This window comes from Lissotriton helveticus, chromosome 11 (genome assembly GCF_964261635.1).
Source record: "Lissotriton helveticus chromosome 11, aLisHel1.1, whole genome shotgun sequence".
Classification (NCBI taxonomy): domain Eukaryota; kingdom Metazoa; phylum Chordata; class Amphibia; order Caudata; family Salamandridae; genus Lissotriton; species Lissotriton helveticus.
In genome coordinates this window covers 1,031,842,826-1,031,864,196 of record NC_136072.1, presented here as the reverse complement: position 1 = coordinate 1,031,864,196, position 21,371 = coordinate 1,031,842,826, and the positions used below count along the sequence as shown (strand labels likewise).

Here is a 21,371-nt window from a genome sequence, read left to right as displayed (position 1 = left end):
CTTACTGAGTTCCTTGTGGTCCGTTCCCTATCCTTTTCTCCCCCTATTACTTGTCTCCTTATGTACCGCCCACCCCAGTCTTCCTCATTATTCCTGCCGGCATTTCAAGACCTGCTGGCCAATCTGGTGGTCAACTACGCCTCGGTCTTGGTGCTAGGGGATTTCAATTACTGGCCTTCGGACCCCTCTGAGTGCACTGCTTCGAAAGAGTTCACAGAATCTCTTTCTTCTTTGAACTTTGTTCCGCACATAACTGTCCCCACCCACTCCCACGGTCATTCTCTTGACCAGGTTTGGTCCCTCAATCTCCAAATATCCCCGGTGACTGTATCCCCCTGCTGTTGGTCCGACCATGCCCTTATTTCCTTTTCCATCTTCCACTACCATGTACCCAAAGTCCCACGCGCCAGAAATACTTGGGCGCGGAATTGGAACAGAGTCGACCTCCCTTCCTTGTCCTCCCTGCTTCGGAATTCCACTCCGACTCTCTCCGGTCTCTCCTCCCACTCTCAAGCCAACGCCATTAACACCTGGCTGACTGGAGGCTGCGACTCAGTGGCTCCCTTGCGTCGCATTTCCATCCGACGACCAAAGGATTCCAATAGATGGTTTAACGACCACCTAAAAGAGCTAAAACTGACCGCTCGACAGGCGGAGAGACAGTGGAGAAGAAACTATTCCCCCTTATCAAAAACCCTTTATCTCAAATCACTTGCTGACTACAAAACTGCAATTCTCTCTGCCAAAACCACCTATTTCTCTACAAAAATAGTGGCAGCTGAAAACAAATCTAGAGAAATATTCAGTATAGTGAATAACCTGGCCTACTCTGACAGAGCGTCATTCCAAATCCCTCCATCCCAGTCATTATGCGACCAACTCAATATTTACTTTTTAGAGAAAATCGCTACCATCAAGGCTAATATCCCCCCCCCTTCACCTACCTTTGTGGATCCCTCCTTTCCCACTGTCCGTGGTCATCTTACCTCTATCCCTCCCCTTACTGAGGCTACATTCCGCGAGATACTCCCCAAAGTAAAGTCGGGCTCCCCGGCAGATATTTGTCCGGCTCGAATCCTGCAACATATTTACTCCTCCTGCCTCGAAGCCCCCATTACCTTCCTAAACAACTCCCTTGCACAGGGAGTAGTGACCCCGGCGCTTAAAAAAGCCTGGCGCTGACCCTACCATCTCAGCCAACTACCGCCCAATTTCCCTGCTGCCCTACCTGGGCAAGGTGCTGGAACGCCATGCCACCGCGGTTCTCAGCGCCCACGTAGAGGCTAACGGGGGATTGGCCTCCCGCCAGGCTGGCTTTCGCCCCAGGCACTCGACCGAATCAGTTGTGGTTTCGGTCTTGGACACCCTCAGGAAGGGTATGGACAATAACAATCATCAGGCGCTGGTACTTCTCGATCTCTCTGCCGCCTTTGACACGGTTGACCATACCATCTTATTGTCCCGTGTCAGGGCGGCTGGAATTGAGGGTTCAGCCCTGATCTGGCTGTCCTCCTTCCTGAGGGACCGCACTCAGGCGGTCCGGTTAGGAGATTTTACGACCACTCCACTTCCTGTCACTTGTGGTGTTCCCCAGGGATCTTCTCTTTCTCCTTTGTTATTTAACCTCTACATTTCCCCCCTCATCTTTGCTCTTCAGCAGTTGGAGGTTACCGTGTACAATTATGCCGATGACCTCCAGCTCATCTTTGACCTGTCCACTTCTCCTCTTTCTGTCTCTAACTTTCAGTCTACCATGACTTTCATCAGGGACTGGATGAACCACAACCATCTTAAATTGAACCCGGACAAAACCGAGTTGGTTCTCACCGGTGGTTCGTCCAGTCCCTGGAATTCCCGATTCTGGCCCTCCTCTCTTGGTCCCTCCCCCACTCCCTCAACCACAGTTAAAACACTGGGGGTTAAAATCAACAACCAGCTCACCCTCCACTCACAAATTAGCACTGTTGTCTCCTCCTGTTTTCTCACCCTCCGAACTATCCGCTCTGTTTCCCGCTTCTTTTCCCCACAGGCACTTAAGTTGCTTATGGCCGCACTGGTGATCTCGAGGCTAGATTATGCCAATGCCATCTACAACGGCATTCCAGCATATAGCCTGCGGAGACTCCAGATGGTTCAGAACCAGGCGGCCCGGCTGGTCTATGGTCTCCCACGGTATCACCATTCCACACCCCTCCTCAGAGAGCTTCACTGGCTCCCTGTTAAGGAACGTTCCCTGTTCAAGACCGGCTGTATGGTCTTCCAGGCCCGTCAAGGCACTGCCCCTGCTTTCATTTCCTCGTTACTAAATGAATACGTCCCCATCAGAGAGCTTCGCTCTTCCTCCAAATCCTTCCTCCAAATCCCACGTTTCAAACGTAAAAAGTGGGGTGGAACCAATTTCGCTACCCTTGCCCCCACTTTTTGGAACTCCCTCCCTGATCACCTCCGCTCTGCAACCCAGTATCTTTCTTTTCGTAAAGACTTAAAAACGCTTCTGTTCAAACAAGCCTTCCCTGTGTAATTCCCCCTTCTGCCCACAACAGGTTTTATTTTCTTCAGGTGTCGAACTATCCACTAGCGCCAAGAAACCGTATGGTGCACGCTGCGCTTTATAAATGTTTTAAATTAGAATTAGAATTATATATAGACATCCCAGGGCCAAGATATGCTTGTCAGGTCAAGAATCAACAGTAGTTCACATCACTCGGGGCACACGGCAGGGGTGCCCATGTTCACCATTACTATTTGCCATGTACATAGAACCACTTTTAAAAATGCTAATGTCATCTACACACATACAATCTATGGTTTTACCCGGGGGTAATGTACGAGTGTTAGCCTATGCTGACGATGTTGCGATTATAACATCGGATCCAGAATCTGCATTATGTGAAATTGAAAACCTGACTCGTGAATTTGGCAAGGTGTCAGGGTATAAACTCAATATCCAGAAAACACAGGTATTATGCTCACCAGGACTTTGCCCTAATGACAAACGGGTTACCCCAGAGGCTAAATGCCTGGGCATTAAAATTAGATTATCGCTTCAAGAGTTAGTCATGGTGAACTGGTCAGATATATTGCAATCGGTTAGAAATCAACTCGAGAAAATTGAGTGCCTACATTTATCATTGGTTGGGAGACATAATGTTTTAAAAATGTCCATTTTGCCAAAAGTTTTATATTATTTTCGTGCTGTACCATTAGAGATACCCGTATTACAACAGAGGAAACTACAATCTATAGCTGATAGATTTTTATGTGGTTGGAAATCTGCGCGTAGGGCGTCTAAATTTATGACATTACCAATATTACGTGGGGGTTGGGGAGTTCCAAACTTTGCATTATATTATTTGGCGTGTCTTATGCAGAATATTAAGTATTTTGCGATTGGTGGAACTCCGCCTATATATGAGAGCCCTGATATTTTTTCTCTTTTACTTGGCCCACAATCTTGTCAAATGCTGCTTCGGTTTTGTAGAACCCAGCTATTATAAAAGAACCAGATTTAAATTGGTATTGTCTGCATTTAAAGGATGGCGGTCTATACGGAAGCTTATCTCCCTTGGTCGCATTAATTTCTATACTCCTTGTAATTCTATAGAATTATTTCCGCCAATATTTTGGGATCATACTATGTGTACATGGGGGGGAAAAGGCATATTAGCCATAGGCAATATTATTAAAGATGGTACAATTGCTTCTTTTCAGGAGTTAAAAGCTATATATAGTCTTTCCCAACACGATTTTTTAAAGTATTTACAAATACGTGATTTTATTCTTAAACACCCAAATGCTCTACCGCTGTGTCATAATGACCTTATTGAAATACTTAAAAAACCATCACGTATTGGGACTTTATACAATCATCTGGTGAATTTACAACAGGATGATATGGGAACGCAGGAATCCAAATGGTGTAATAGATTGGGTACATTGGCTGTGCCCTTTCAAGAGTCAATTAATATAGCTGCTAAAATTATTTTGTCTGCCAATTTATACTCACAGCATTATAAAACTTTATTTAACCTTTATCATACGCCGCTTAAAATGATGAAATGGGGTACCTCTAATAATGGAAAATGCTATAGGTGCCAATCTGATCAGGCAGATATTGTACATATATTTTCAGACTGCCCTGTGTTAAAACCTTTCTTTATATCTATAGAAAAATTTCTGGCTTTTATTACAAAGTGTGATGTTACAATCTCGAGAGAGATGATTATTTTTGGTTTATCTAATGATAATAATTCGTTTCCAGGGTACCAAAATAACAGATATGTTGTATTTATGGCTATGGCGGTAGCCCGCCTATGTATATCTTCAATGTGGTTGAAGCCAGAAGCACCTATATATGAAATGTGGCGAGCAAAATTTTACAATGTTTTTTATTCAGAATTTAATCTTTATCGGATTAAATCAGTTAGGAAAATGCAAAAAGGGTATAAAATTTGGCAGGCAATGATAGATCATTTGGATTCATTAAAAAAAAAAAAAGATTGTTTTTCTTTCATTCTTTTGGTTAATATGATGATATCGCTGTTTATACAACATGCTTAGATACTGTTTTTTTTACTTTCTGGGTATTTTTTGATTGTGTAGCAATCTGTCTGTTTTGTGTGGCTATGAACAGAATCAATAAAAAAAATGAAGTATCTTCGTTTTATGGTAGGGTCTCAACTCTACTAGTTTGCAGTTCTTCCATTCAGCCTTACTTCCGCACCTTGAATCTTCACAAAGCTGATGACTGTCGTGGCAGCACATGTCAGAAGGTCGGGATTCCTGTTTCCCCTATCTGGACGACTGGCTGCTCCAAGCAAAGTTGTCAGAGATAGTGCTGGATCATTTGCAAGTGACAACACAACTGTTGTTCAACATGGGGTTTTTGATAAATGTACCCAAATCTCACCTTGTGCCCTCTCGGGCAACCTGTTCATAGGGGCAGTACTAGACACTATTGCGAGTCGTGCCTTCCTGCCTCTACAGAGGATTCAAGACGTCCAGTCTATGATTTCACTTTTTCAGATTGGAGCGGCTGTTCCAGTCCTGAAAGTGTTGCGCCTGCTGAGTCTGTTCCCTTCCAGCATACTGTTAGTCAACCATGCGCGCTGGCATATGAGGGCCCTCCAGTGATGCCTCTACAGGCAGTTGTTTCAACACAACGGAGATCTCAAAGAGGTGTTATGGTGGAGTACTCCAAGCAACCTAGTTAAAGGGAAGCCGTTTCAGCCTCCTTCTCCTGGCCACAGTGGTAATGGATGCCTCCATGCTAGGGTGGGTAGCTCATCTGGGGGATCCGGAGGTCAAAGGCCTTTTGTCTCCAGACGAAAGATTGTTTCACATCAATCTTCTGGAATTGCGGGTCATACTTTTGGCTCGAAAGGCCATTCTTCCCTCTCTTCGCGGTCAGTTAGTTCAGGTCCTGATGGACAACACTACCACGATGTGGTACATCAAAAACCAGTAGGAATAGGGTTGTATCTTCTTTGCAGAGAGTCTCTGCAACTCTGGTCCTGGGCTCAGGACCATCAGATTTGCATGATCGCAAATCATCTGGCCGGGGAACTGAATTTGAGTGCAGACAGTCTCAGTCCACAGTATTCAGCCGATCACAAGTGGCATCTCCATCCAGAGGTGGTCCATCACATTTTCAGGATGTGGGGGTTTCCTCAGTTGGACCTGTTTGCTACTCACAAGAATGTGAACTCCATGTCCTTCTGCAGTCTCCATTATCCGACGCACAGAGCGTTGGGGGACGCTTTTCAGTTAGATTGGGGCTCACAGCTTCTTTAAGTGTTTCCTCCCATACACTTGATTCCTCGAGTTCTGAGAAATATTCACCAAGACCGGGTCCAAGTCATATTGATCGCTCAGGATTGGCTGAGAAGGGTGTGGTACACAGAACTCCTTTACCTCTGATCACACCTTCCATTATGTCTCCCTCTCAGGGCAGACCTCCTCTCCCAGTTGCAGGGGCAGGTTCTATTCCATTGCATAGCTGTCCCTGAAGGTTTCTGGCATTGAAAACAATATTTTTGGTTGCAATCACTTCCGCTAGGAGGGTGAGTGATTTGCAAGCTCTTAGCTCCAGGCCTTCATTCACATCATTTCATGCGGATAAGATGATTATTAGGAGCAGAGCTGCTTTCCTGCCTAAGATGGTCACTCCTTTCTACCTAGGGCAATCCATCACTTTACCCACTTTCTCCTTCCCACTCCCCTTCTAAAGTGAAGGAGAAACGTCATCACCTGGACCCTAAAAGGGCAGTCAGCGTCTACCTGGATAGGACTTCAGGTTGGACGACCAACTCTTCATCGGATATGTGGGTAAGATGAAGGGCAAGGCTGTCCACAAAAAACGCTGTCCAGGTGGATGATCCTCTGTATCAATATCTGCTGCACCTTGGCTAAGAAGGAGCCTCCTGAAGGTATTCGAGCTCATTCTACCAGAGCTAAGTCTTTTTCTTCAGCTGTAGCTAGAGGTGTCTGTGTGGTAGACATCTGCAAGGTGGCAACTTGGGCCTCCCTCCACACTTTTGCAAAGCACTAATGCTTGGATTCAGAGGTGATGAGGGACAGCCATTTTGCACGTTCTGTGCCGCAGGATTTTTTGGTATAGACAGGCAGGCACCCTCCGCCGGGAGTGGGTCTGCTCGGGGATGCAATTCATAAGGTGAGGAATCCACAGGCTCATTTATCTATCAGAAGAACAAGTTCCTTACTTTCAGTAAGAATCCGCCTGTGGATTCCTCACTGACCCACCCGCCTCCCCTGAGTCTGTCTGCTTATACCGAAAAATAATCAGTGTATTTTTTATATGATTTAATTATTTTCTTTTGTTTAAATCTGTTTTTATTGACTTTTAGGTTACATGTACATGAAAGGCAATACACCCGTAACAACGTCTACGTATGGTATCAAGGAATAACAATATAAACATACTATTATTACATGAAGGTTGATCATTGCAAGCATACATGTCGTGCCTGATGCACCAGGGTTTTTTATATGATTTAATGTTGAAATCATGTGATGCTTGGCTCTAGGAAATGTCTAGGAAGATAAATGTCATGTTTGGCTGTGTTTGTATACTTTGTATACTTGTGAAAATGTTGTCGGTTCACCCATTCGCGGAAATAATGGGTGGAACTGATGTCAGCAGGCTAACAAGGTCTTCTTATGGCTCTGATGATGTAATGCGGAGTCGCGTGCAGAGCCATACCACTGTGACTTCCTCGTCCACGTGGGAGAGCTGAGGAGAAAAGTTTATATGGAATGCTTTGCATGGGGGTAATTCATAAGGTGAGGAATCCACAGGCAGATACTGGATCCACCAGAAAAAGCGTTACAGAAGGTAAGTAACTTGTTCTTAAATCGTTCTTAATAGCAGAATGGTTCTGTATGATCCAGCTAATGTCTGGTTTGATCACTGTGCAGAACTCAGCAATGCGTGAAGCCTGCCAATGAGTTTCCAGAGTTCAATTACTCACCCAAGGGTGTCTTTGTGTGTGTTGCTTACTTTCCCCCTTCTCCACTACCCTCCTTTCTTTTTTTTTCTTCATCTGTCCTCTTCCCTTCCTTCGGGAAGAAAGGCAAGCCAAGAAATGCATGCATGGTGAATAGAGGCTGCTGTGACCCAGAACATGAGCCGTTTTTTGCGTCTGCAAGCCACCTCTATCTTGTGGTCTGACATATTTTTTTGTTTGTTTTTAGTATTGGAGATGCTGTTGGCTCACCCACTGTTTAGTTTTAGCACCTCTGCGTTCTCCTGCAGCACCCACTTTTTTTTGTAGTATAGGAGGTGGTATAGGGTAAAAGCCAGCATGGCTGTGTTTGGTGGTGATTTTTCTATCAATAGATCCTTTGAATCTTCCCCTTCCAAAAGTATCCTTAGAAATGTTTTTCCAAACGTCTTTAATAGTCTTTTACTTCATCCCATACTTATAAAATGTTTGCTGAACCTTTATTAGTTTGTATAAAAGGACACATTTTACTCTCCAAATAAGACACAATTTTTGTATCTAAAATATGACCCATCCACCGTTCGACGATTTTGAGATTTGTTTCCCCTAAAATAATCTCAAATTAAAATTAACCAAATGTTGCTGGAACAGAGCAGGGTGTATTATGCTTGATGAGAATGTCTCCAACGTGGTGTAAACACATTATCACTTCTAAAGTAGGATCTGTGTTTATTAGAGTGAACACACACTTTAAAACCTGGATTACCACTCCTCCTTGACAGAGAGAATTTATTTTATTACACGCCTAGATGTGATCACTGTGTTTGCACATGTCGAATAGGTGAGGCTGTGATTATTTCTTTTAGCCATCTAGTAGTCAAGTGCCACACTAAAATGCCCCCCAATCATACAAGTTGCTTTGAACTGTGCGAACTCTCATCAGAAAAATGCTAAACTGTGTTATCTTCACACATTAAAATGAAACAAACTATTTGAAAAAACATGGGTTCTTGCTACACGTGTTAATTTAAATTCAGACGCATATTTTGAGATTAGAAATTTAAAAAAAATGTGCTGCACCAATTTGAGACTGTGTATCTTTTGTTAAAAACCCCTTGTCACTATTAGGACTAATTGTAACCGTTCCAATGTAAATCTTTTCCTGTCCTTGCACTGAAGCGCGTCTTTCTAACAAATTCATGTTAAATATTTTAACTTCATTTTCAGTGACAGTCTAAACTATATAGTAACCTCCTTTGTGGAGGAGTCACTTCCTGCTGGGACTATTCTACCAACCAATCCGTTGTATATACATTTCCTATAATATAAAAATGCTCAAATCCCCATAATATAAATAATGTAATACTCAAGCCCTCTCTTGCTTTCTGTAGGACTTTACTATTCCACAGAACAATCTTGAAAGACCTCCTTTTACTTTAAGTTATACCTGAACCTATCCCTTAGCACTCAGTGTATCCCCAGGACTGCATTTTAAAAGTCCTCTGTTATACTCCCCTTTTACTCCCTCCCTCATATTTGAATCACACGAGCACTGGGGACTTTCCCTTCCTTTTCTCTTTACACTGCTTTGCCAATCTTCACCTCGCCTGCTGCCTGCCAGGCATTTGCTAGAGAGGTAGAATGGGCAGTTCAGGCCTGTGATCTGTATAAGATACAATTTAAATGGGCGCTCTGTGACATACTCTGCTGCTGCTTCCCCTTCTCGTCTCCCAGCCCCCACCGCCCCCCCACGCTCTACACTCTTTAAGAAATTGTTCTCTCTGACACAGTGTCCCATGTTTCCTGCAAAGACTTATTATTTTCCCTTGTCCCTGTTTAGACTACACAAAAATGCTTCAGTCCCAAAGTGACGTCTTTACATAACTAAGTGGTGCAACTTTTAGTTTTCAAGTAAACGTCTTGCAGGATCTGCAACCCCGTAGTACTGTCATCTGAGGTATCTACTCCCACCATGTTAGCATTCACTTGTGAGATGTCTTTTTTAAGCATTGCTTCATAGCAGATATTGGCAAAAAAAGGCATAACGCCCATCAGACCTGCAGATTCCCTTGCCAAGTATACCTTTTGACGAACCTGCCTAATCTACAGCTTTGCCCCAACTCTGATTGGCCTTTACGTGTCAAAGTTTGCTTCATGACGCTGAACATGTCAGCCTTGGAACATGAGTAACTGAACCAACCCAACTCAGCTAATATTTTCCCTCTGATATAAATGGTTTGTTAGGAGGAAAAACATTAACCATGTGGTGCAGGCGTAGGACTCAAGATACCACCTGCTCTCCTCCTTAGTGGTTGCACTTTACAATATTAAGGTGCCTTTATTTTGGAGTGATTGAGGGTGGGTGTAAGATGATTTTCCTTTTTTTTCATCCAAGAGAATTTTTATTTCTTTTTCTGCTATAATTTTTCCAAAACTAGACATTCTGGAGCACTGTAGCCAACTGACTAGGAGTGGTTGACGTATTCATTGGCAACAATTGACTGCTGAATATGGGGCTCTCAGACTCACAGGAAAGCTGACCTACTTGCCAAACCATGACCTGCATTACTGAGCAGGATCCCAGGCGACACACCTTGGAGACAGAAACTGTACTTAATATTTCCTTTCTTAGACTGTTGCCCAGGTGAGTATTGGCATCATGCCAGTCTGAATGAAGGACTCCGCGATCAAAGAAGGCTGATTGGAGGATCCAACTCACATTCAGTCTGGACCAGCCGTGATATAACTTTGGCATTACCATTCCTTACTGACACCCTCCTCGACATACCCACTATCCCTCCCACAAGTTCCTGTTTCTAAAACAAGGAGCAACATATATTGCTGTTCCCAGGACTGGAATGTTCTACCAATTAGATATCCTGTAACCAGCAGTTCTAGCACATTTCAGTAGTGATTAAACCATCGGTATTCTAGTGCTCAGAAGTGGCGGGAATGCTAATTGACTAACTGTGAATTCCACTTTATACCAATGACCACGTTCATCTGGAGTTATGAACACTTGTTTTGCCCTGCTATACCCTGAACTCACCCATCTATACATAAAACTCTATTTTATTTGCATAAAAAAGTGTTTGAAACTTGCCTGAATGCAACATGTTGCAGCAATTACAAAATAAATAAGTTAATACATTTTTCTGCTGACAATATGGTTTTTGTATAATTTGACATCTGCATTTAAACCAGGAACACTTTTAAACCTAGGTTGCTTCGTCAGATGCCACCAACATTGAATCCTCAATCAGAGAAGATGGGGACTTCTTCATTCTGAACGGTCGTAAATGGTGGTCATCAGGTAATTTACGTCTCTTTATTGTGCACCATGATAATGCCTTTTTGATACATGCATCTCCCAACGTGCCCAATAAATAGACAACTCACTCAGATCTGAGTGTTATCTTGCAGTATGTTTTCGGCATATGCTATACCTAACCCTTTATCTAATCTCTTGTTTTGAAATGCCTACGTTACCTACAAGTGCGACACTGGGACACCCATCCTGATTTTCATCCGGGTCACAATGTCTTCTTACACCCTTTGAAAAATGACTCTGAACAAAAGATGGAGATAGGAGCATTATCACAGAGTTGTGTGTTTTTCTGTTGTAATACTAATTGGGGTGATTCCTGACTTACAAAGAATGGGGGGAAATGCACTATAGCACACACCATTCATTGACGTAACACAGCAAACATAGAAACAGCCACTAAAATAGCCACTTACTGGTGTTTGACACCCGCCAGACTACGCAATGGGAACCTGGCCAAAACTCACACGATATGGGTACTCAATCCTAACAGACATCGACACACACTCTGAAATGCAGCATCCCGGTTTCCCTGCCTACATAGTCCTAGGGCTCCCCAACTCTTTGACCTTTCCCTTCAAATTTAGGAGGTGCCAGTACATTAGGCTATCACTTATAGCCGTGCTTCAGGTGATCCTTTCCCACTGGGGCACGGAGAAGCTCTTAACACATACAACCTGGCGACACAAGAAATGGTGCATTTTGGGTATGCAGTGACTGACCGTGGTAATGACGCATACCCTAGATGCATACCGGGAGCTGTGGGAACTCTACATAACGTTACTCTCAGCAGAGATTAACAAACTGACTTGCCTTAAATACTTGCACCTGTTGAGACTAAGTGCTACAAATAGCTGTTCTCGGAGAGGGGACAGAAGTGAACAGCAAGGGACTTGAGACCCAGGTTGGGTTAATGTAGCCCGAGTCTATCATCCAGGAGTGAGTATGAGGGGGGAAGAAAAGGGGAGTTCGGTGGGATAATGTTTTGGCTCCTGTTGGTACTTTTACTTATGTAACTACTGTGGCCTGGGCAACCCCGTGGGATGAGGCCTTTAATTGCACTCTGGCTGATTGTTGCTTTCAAACAATAAAACTGATTTGAACAATAAAATATTGCCTTAGCGTAACTGTACCAGTGGCAGCCATCTTTCTGGTCAGTACTAACTAATGCTCACAGGTTTGTGCTTGTCACGTTTAACGCCTCGCTCTCATGGCTGGCATTGTAAGCACTACATTTTTGAATAGCTTGCAGAGTACTGTAAACTTACATTTCTGTATCAGTTTGGAGGCCGTTGTACACAATATGATAATTCGGATCGTGCACCTGTGTAACATATTTATTTCAGTCTCATCACCATCTCCATTGGTGGTCTATATATGAAAAAATGTGTGGCTTGTCTCTGCTTGGATTGTTATATGTTTATGGGGTTCTTAGGGCTCCCCTTGGCGCCTGACTCTGTGATTCACAATTTAATATTATTTTTTATTTATAAACTCCTGCACGTGCACCGATTTTTCTTTGACATTTCAAACTAGACTTAATCTATGTTTGCACCTAGCTGAAGTCTTGCTCAGTTCTATCACTGTACCCGTAAGGGGAAGGTAAATAAACTTCCTCGAAAACCTTTGCCAGTTTCAAAACACTGAGCTTGGTTGAGGAGTCATTTCCTGTAGCGGTGAGACAGCTTCTATTTTTAACCAACGGGTTTACATATGTGGGGTTCCTGTCCCTGGCCAAACATAACAGTAGATCATTTGCTCTTAAAGTGATAAGAGACTTATGTTCCCTACCACATACTTGCCTTCTTCCATCATGGCTGTTCCCAAAGTCATCTGCTTGCCAGCCTCAGCATGCCTTGCTACAGCCGCAGACGCAGACCGTGATTGCTTCCTAGAGGAGTGCAGAGTGTACGTTGAACCTACTGAACATACTTGTGGAAGTCAAAAGATCAGAGGTCATTGTATTATTCTGGATTTGAATGGAATGATCGTTTTTATATGAACAACTAATATTCGAGACTCACTTTGACTTAAATCCCTAAATTTGGAATGTGGATTTGATGGTGGACCTACAGTATCTGAGGTTTATAGACCGAGTCTGCCATTATTAATCAGGCCTCACTTTTGCTACCTTAATAATAAGCCATGTTGAGGTGGCACTTTTTACATGCCTCGGAGTTCTGCCGCTACATGTTTATTTAAAGTCGATGTCCGGTCGCTATGCAAGGAAAGCAAGAGAAGGGTGACCCACCTTCTCATGTAAAGGTGGTGTATTAATGATTTGTCATATAATGGGTCAAACAAGATACAAGCCAGTGTTCAGCATCAGAGTGACAAAAACTGGCTTCCTGGAGGTAGCCAAATAGGTGGCTTCAAGATGCACTAGGTGTCTGTATTTCCTATAATGCTACAATGTCCCATGCTTTTCAGCCAATCGGTGTGGCTCCTTCGGTTCTGTTTTGCCAAAGATGTTAAAAGTATTAGCCGTAGTCCATGCCCGTGAGTGTGTGACAAACACTTCTGAGGCAAATTTTAGTGACTCACTGATAAAAATCCAATGCAGGGAATTTAATGTTTCACTCCTGTTTCCCAGGTGGCAATGATGACAAATTCTTTGCTGTTCAGGCTGAGATACACCTGAACTTGATCCAGCTTACGGCTATATTTCTGCCTCCTAGTGCCTTTCCCGAGGCTTTATCAAAACATTTACTATCATCACCTTGTTTTACACAACCCAGCAACGGTGGCTCCCTCCCTTTAACTCTGGGGGTTTGTGGTGAGACTGTCCTGCTGCAGTCACTTCAGCAGTGTCCCTGTCAAGAATGATGGACCTTCGGAAGCTAACCACTTGTGGTAGAAGCAGTTGCCCAAACCTTCCACACCTACAGACTGAATACACCTAGCTTTTTGCTGGCTGTTGTACTATATAAGCCCCAGCACAGCGGTGTTCGAGATTTGAAACCCGGTTAGCCCGGAAACTGTAAACCTGACAAGGTGATTTTGGTTGCAGTGTTTTACCTCCCATCTGCTGGTGTGCTGAGGAAAAACTGAGATGGTGAGCTTCTCAAGATAAATGGGATTGCTGGTCATGATAGATTTGTAACTTATGCAGCCGGTTTTGAATAACTTCACGGACCTGCAATGGTGCAGGGAGCTAGTGGAGTTCTATTAGGATGGGGGTGATGTGATCATCTTATTTTTTAGGCCCTGGATGAGTGATGCTTGTGGTTGTTATTTGGCAGCTAATCCTATTTATGAAAGTATCAGGGCTCATCCTTTAAGGCTGAGTCAATAGGCAACTTGAACAATCCTTATAACTGGTCCTACCAGGAGCTGTTGGACTAGTTGTAAAGCTCCTGCATTGAGAACGGTTTCACTTGGTTTATGGTACCACTTTGATGGCAAGTGAGTCTCAACTCTTCCCTCTCCATTTGGGCACTACTTACCATTGTACGTCCAAATGGTTACTACTTTCCCAATTTGGGAGGTTTGTGTTGTGTTTATCCCTTCAAAATTTCTGCTCAATAACACATGTATCAATTATTTGTGACCACTGCCAGCTCACACAGAAATGTTTAAAAATGTAAAACTATTTTTTAAGAACAGTCATCTTGTCTGTAAAAAAAGAAATCCGGCTGCGCCCAAAACAATAAATTATTTATTTAAATTTAATCAAACATGATTGTCTGCTGAGCCTTGCAGCACACCATCTCTCTGACTGTATATAATCAGAATGAGTGGCAATTTGCGACCTACCTAATGAAAATTAGCTAGGTAGGTGGGATTGCGACTCACTCCAAATCCGAATTTTACGAACTAATCTATTACTAGATAAATCAGTTTGCAAAGTGCGACCATTTTTTTTGCTGCCAGTATAACACATCTGGCCCACTGTGACTAATCTAGTGGGATAATAGGCAGACATGTGTGAAACTAAATCTCTTGAAACCATCGAACAGAAAGTGTATGCACCAGTGCTTAATTTGTGAATAAGTAAGTGCCGGGCCCTCGTCAGGTGGCCACGACAGCTTGCACCAGGCTTTTGCTCCTGTTAGCGCAGCCTATGATAAAACCAACACAACTACTAACTATGAAACTCTACAAGTGTGACAAGTCAAACTATTCCAGGCCCCAAAAGCTATAGGAATGGCTTGGAAGGCAGGTAACACCCATTTTAAGGAATTTTTAATTAATAACCAACTGTTTTTGCGCTAGTCTCTACATTAGATAAACAGCACCACCATGTGACAGACTGTCATAAGCTCCGGTGTTGACAATTAAGGGCTGTTGCCGAGAACCAGAAACCACCGGCTCAAATTAAGTACTGGAATGCGCCATGTTGGTGTCTCATAGAAACATTTTCTCAACTTTATAACCTGTATCTTCACTAATTCTAGTAGAATTCAGGCTTTTATCCATATACAGAGGACTCTGAAAAGCAATTGAGATGGAGAGCCAATGTGAAGATCGTGTCCAACAGAATGACTTTTCAAACCCCATAAATCCATTTAAGACCCACTCAAGTGCAATGTTGCAGAGCTTTGATGTGCTACATTGACAGGAATGTGTAACTGACGCTCAAGAGAAGCCTATGACGTTAGTCTGTCCTCATTTATATCTTCCAGGCAATGAATCAAAGAGGTAAAGCATTTTGGGCTTGATGATCAAATTCATGGCCGTTAAGAGAAGTCTGTGCCATCGATTGTTGGTATTAGAATCTGGTTGGCCGGTGTTCATTGACCCCAGCACCTGTTGTTGCATTGTTTTTTGAGGGAAAGGTTCCTGTCATGCTTTATCTGCTATGCGGTTTGCCATTAGTTGCTTTCAGAAAAAGGGATGGGTTTATGTGTGCTGTATTGTTTGTTGTCAGACTTCTTGCCAGTGTAGCTAGGACATGGAACAGGAGTTGGAGGTCAGTCCTAGTTATTTTGGAAAAGTCATGTTAGATGTCTTTGTTGTGATCAGCTGGTTATCTTTACATGTGTCTCACCACTTTGTAACACGTTGTGTGTGTTTCAACATGGAGTGGTGCCAGGTTATGTTGGCAGAAAACTGATGTAAATGCATGAAGTAACCAGGAATGCCTTATTTTCCCCTGCATTGTCTGCCTTGTGTCTTTTGACAGGTGCCATGGATCCTCGCTGCAAACTAATTGTGTTCATGGGAAAGACGGACCCCCGCGCCCCACGCCACAAGCAGCAGACGATGGTCCTCGTCCCGATGGACACTGCTGGGATTAAGGTTATCCGCCCTCTCACTGTCTTCGGAGCAGAAGATGCGCCAGGTAGAAAGGATTAAAGATCTTTATTCCGAAGTCCTTTATTTGAGCTGGCAGACACTGAAAGCAGATATCAGTTTAATGTGCAGCTTGTACTGAACATGCAAGCAACGTGGAAGCACCCGAGGCAGTAACAGTTCCATACTGTAACCCAGCAATATTTACCTAGTAGCTATAAGATTATTTGTTTTTAATAATATTACAGTATTAAGTCACAGCAAACATTGTAATATTCACTCTCGAATCCTGAAGAAAACATTTGATCTGAAATGCCATGCAGATTGGTCAAGGTGCGAGAACAAAGTTGTAGGGGGAGGATACCACAATACTCTTTTCTACTGAACCTTCTATACAAATACACAGATATGAGAAAACAAGAAAAACAAAAAAAAGCACACACATAATAAGTGCTTTGGGGTGTGTTGGTTCAATGAAAAGGCTGTTTTTCTGGTGCTGATAAGATGTTGTTACACAACTTAATGGTGTTCAGTAATAGTCATTGTCTACCTCTGGTGAATGAAAGGCTGAGTGGACACATCCAGCATAGCTTTAAACATTGGCTTCTGCCGTGGATTTATTAGTCCAGTGACCCTCAGACCAAAGGTTCACCTGACCTGGCAGGTAGATCGTCCTTGCCTTCATTCCGTACCTTTTCCTGGTTTCATGATTTGTTGTGCTCAAAGTAAAACAGAAACACTAGGAATATAATCAAGCAGTCGCAATAGTGGTTTTGTGTCTAAGGACGATTTGGAACTTCCCTAAAAAATGTTTTTTGCTTTGAGATATTTCTGTCTATCTATCTATCTATCTATCTATCTATCTATCTATCTATCTATCTATCTATCTATCTATCTATCTATCTATCTATCTATCTATCTATCTATCTATCTATCTATCTATCCATCTATCCATCTATCCATCTATCCATCTATCCATCTATCCATCTATCCATCTATCCATCTATCCATCTATCCATCTATCCATCTATCCATCTAGATAATTAGATATTTAGATTTATATAGCTCGACCCAAAGTTATCAGAGCGCTTTAAATGAGCACCAGTTACATTACACAAGGGCACATTCAATATTTGGAATGTCAGTTAAATGAAAAAAAGTAATGCACTAGAAATAATAGAATCTGATTGTCCAAGGGACCATTTTCTGCCATCAATCTCATCTGTGTTACCTTAAGAGTCCTTGGTGCTGCTGAAATGGCTGTGGGGCTGTAGGATAACCTGTAAATCCAGATTTTGCTAAGCCGGGCCAGAAGCCATGTGCAGTTTTATCTGGACACAGGTTACAGGCTACAGTCCAAGGACAGAAGTTATGCCCTCGGTCCAAATTCACTGCGCACAGCAAAAGGCTGTGTGCAGCAGATCCAGTTGGTGCAACGGAGGCTGGGTGTATGTATGTATGTATGTAAATGTATAGGCATTTATATAGCGCACTACTTACCCGTAGGGTCCCAAGGCGCTTCGACCGCTGCGAAACCCTTCCTGGCTTCCCTGAGAGATGGTTCCTTAATGGGTATCTCCAGGGTGAGACCAGGCATCCCCGGCGGTCTGGTGGGGCCGTTAGTGAAGATGAGGCAAGCTAATGCCCAGAGTTGCCGAGTGTGATCGCTGATCAGAGTGGGCACCGAGGCGAGAGAATTATCGAGTCCGCTGACCCTGGTCCAGAAACCTGCCGCGCCGGGAATCGAACCCTGGTCCCGGGCCGTCCTCTGCTCTCGGGTCTGCCGCCTCTAACCAGTGAGCCACACTACTTCACTTTGTGCAAATTTGGGTGCAAATATCCTTAGGCCTAGATGGCGTTTTGTTGGCCATTGGCTCTGCTCACCGTGACAAAGGGATTGGGCCTAAGCCCGGGTTCTATATTTAGGGACCAAAACCTGCGTGCTGTGTTTTGTGGGCACAGTGGCTGGGTTTAGGGCTTGCTTAATAGTGATGCCCTGTGTGGCATTCCAACTGCGCGTAAACTCACCTTGAAAGAACTTCAGTTGACGGGAAGTTATGGTTACACAGCGAAACCTAAAAACCACTGGAAGGGCAAGCAAGACAGCTATGACTCGCAAGTAGAACAAGCATTTACAATGCAATGGTTTCGCCTTTGGAAAAGTTTGAGCTATTGGCATTGTAAATGACAAAATTTGTATATATTTCAAATTAGAGAAGTGCAGGGATTCAGTACCGGACAGTTTTAAGCACTAATTGGCCTACTGGTCCAGTGACAGTCTACGCAGAGATGTTTTAAGGCATGGGCAAAGTGAGCGATTGCCTAGGACCCCACCTTCTAAAGTCCCTCTGGAAAGTGAACCTATGCTCTGTCTCATCTCTAGACATCACTCACTTGCTCTCTCTTTGCCCCAGGTCATGTTAAGGATTTTTGTAGTCACCAAGAAGACGTATTTTACCTGTTCTTGTTTCATCACGTTTCTGAAAGTTATTTTGTTATATCATGTCAACCTGAATTAGAAGAAAATAGTAAAAAAGAAATCACAGCTTTTCCGAAATGGGGCCCCAAAATATGTGTTGTCTGGGGCGGGCCACAAAAATCCTTAAGATGACACTGAGTCTCATTGGTCAGAATAGCTGACCACTGGGGAAGAAAGGCGCACGTTGAAGTGGAGAGCTCAGTGTCCTTGAGTGCTGTGTCTGCAGGAGGCTCTAACTGAGGAAGGACCAACTCAGACAGCCCGAAAAGGAGTCGATGGACTCCGTGGGCGGACAGAGAGCAGGACAGAGACGAAAGGGGAACACCTGGGTGGACGGGAAGGAGTGGTGGGCAAACGGACAGACAGGAGTGCGGGGAGATCGAGTGAATCATAGCTGGATGATGGGTGAGCTGAAGAAACGCATATGAATTTGAATGAAGGGTTAATGGACAGGAGGACAAGCAGAAGGGTCAGATAGGTGTGAAGGATGAACAAACCGGGGGGGCAAGCAGGGTTGGACAGATAGGAAGAAGGGATGGTCGGAGACAGGTGGACAACCGGAAGAGACATGTGGACAGGATGGGCATACAAGCAGATGAACTGGTTGAAGAATGGGCAGACGGACAATAATAACGCCCGGGTGGATACCCTGGCAGACAGATGGACAGAACAGATGGATGGGTACTTAACTTGGCTAAAGCCTCTGCCTGCGCCGGACTGAGATCGCCCACTCTCCCACTCATGGTGTAAAAGACTGAGGGCCCTCGTGGCTGTCAGTGATACGGCTCAGTCCTGCTGTTCTTGTAACTCTGATCTTTTCTCACTTCGTGTATATCTTTTTCTGCTTCCTCACCTCTCCTTCCTTCTCTCGACTCTTTGTCTCTCGCGCAGAAACACTCTCTTGAGAATCCAAACCGCACCGGCCCTGCCAATCCCCTCAATGCCCCGCCACTCCCCTGTTCTCCTCACGTCTCTCTTCTTGTACCTTCTGCAGTCTTTGCTCTCTCAGAGACCCATCTGTTCCGGTGTTTTGTCTCTTCCTGCAGCTTTCCCTTCCCCTGAGCCCCGGTGTTGTGTAATAATACTTGGTACCCCAGGGGAAATGCGTCTTCTCTGCTCTGTGCTGTTTTCGCAGCGCTTTCTTATTGGACAACTCGGGCTTCTTTTCTGTAGCCCGAACCCTCAAGGAGAAGGCATCGCTCCCCGCCTCGTAGGGGCAACGAGAAGCAGCTGCGCTCGGAGCACTACTACTGCTGCTAGAAAGCAACTGCAACCTTTTTACCCAGAACATAACAAACCCCTTCAGTGAAGGTCTCTGTGAGGCACTGCACGGGATCGGTTTGTTCACCTTCCCATCAGCTCTTATAACGGGTAACGACAGCCTGTCTGGAGAGGCCGAGAAATACAGACATCTTTTAAACTGCCGTAAACTAATTACATGTTATGCACCTGAAATTGTCTGACTAAAGACCAGACCCAGGCCCGAAAACAACGCTTTAATGCGGCAAATACAGTTAGGGGCGGGGCTCAGCACAAAAGCGTTGAGAAATGTCTATTATTTCATTATTTTGCCACTTGTAGGTCCCTAGCTTGCAACAGCTTGCAGCAAAATGTACAAATCCAAATGTGCTGGTTCCTGAGCTCCCATCCCCCACTGTGGCAGCCGCGAGGGGTCAGTCACGGATAGTGTGTGATGTCGAGGTGGACAGCAGCGGAATGGCTGATTCATGGGATGTCTGGACATCAAACAAAAGAAAGCTACCACATGCAAACAGCAGCAGCCACCCTGCCACTGCGTCTTTTTCACATGTCTGGTGGCTCAGGCTTTTCCGGACCATACCCGGTTCCCGGAGCAGTTTTACTCAGATAATCTAAAGCCCATATTTTGGAAACACTTGGACTGTGCCATCTCTTTCACGGGAAGGTGAGAGGGTCGTCGTTTCACGCACTGACTTCTCATTGAAGAGGGAGAACTTCAAAGCCATTTCAGACACACTGCTGACGTCATTCCATTCTCCCCTACTATGCACGGACAGCGGGAGGGGGGCGGGTTAACGGACAGCGGGAAGGGGGGCGGGTGAAAGGGCTCACGGAGAGCGTGAGGGGGGGGCAGGTGAACGGGCTCTGGTCCGGTGTAAACTGCGGGGTTCCCAACATCCAGGTTAAATCCAAGAGGCACAGGGCGAGGAGAGCCGCGGGGAGGGCTGCCATGGTTGGTCTCCTGGGTTCTCTGTGCGGACCGGCGCTGCTCTCTGCCTCCTGTCCTGTCTCTACGGCCCCTGCTCCAGACTGCTCTTAAAACCGTGGCTGCGGGCTCTTTCCTGCCTGTGAGTCACTGCAGCGGGGCCTGGGAGGAGTCTGCCGAAAGTCACCAAGCCCCCTCTAACTCCGTGACAGAGGAGAGCTGCGGGCGGGGAAAGGACAGCGGGAGGGGGGCGGGAACACGAACGGCGGGCAGGAACGGGCACACGCGTGTAGGCCAGTGCAGGAAACTAAACTGGGATACCTCCCCGTGAAAGTAAAAAACACTAAACAGCAAGCACTCACCTGGACTTCCTCAGGCGCTCCAGCCGACTCCTGCAAAAGCCAATTCCAAATGAGAAAAACATGGCGCCCAAAAAAAAAAACATCCGCCCACTGCCGCATGACGTGCTAAAGGGGCAGGATGAGAAAAACATTGCCGGAACGCCCACCAGTCGCCTCGGGATTTGACGGACGCCTCTGTTTGCCAATGGCTAGCGTCCATTTATGGAGCTAGCCAATGGCAAACAGAGGCGGTCCGAACATCCATACTGTTGACAAAAGTTTTCGATCTGGGAGGGGCACTGCGTGCCCTCGCCAGGTCGAAACCTAAAAAGGGCATGGGATT

The 21,371-nt window shown here is 44.7% G+C and overlaps 1 protein-coding gene across 4 annotated transcripts in view; it reads left to right on the top strand.

Moving 5' to 3' along the window:
• Nucleotides 1-21,371, top strand: part of ACAD10 (acyl-CoA dehydrogenase family member 10) — a 524,903-nt gene that overhangs the window by 454,319 nt on the left and 49,213 nt on the right. For all 4 annotated transcript variants that reach the window (XM_078667441.1, XM_078667438.1, XM_078667440.1 and 1 more), the window contains 2 exons: nucleotides 10,686-10,776; nucleotides 15,914-16,072. In XM_078667441.1, the coding sequence (XP_078523567.1) occupies nucleotides 10,686-10,776; nucleotides 15,914-16,072 (250 nt within the window). The remainder of the gene's footprint in view (nucleotides 1-10,685; nucleotides 10,777-15,913; nucleotides 16,073-21,371) is intronic.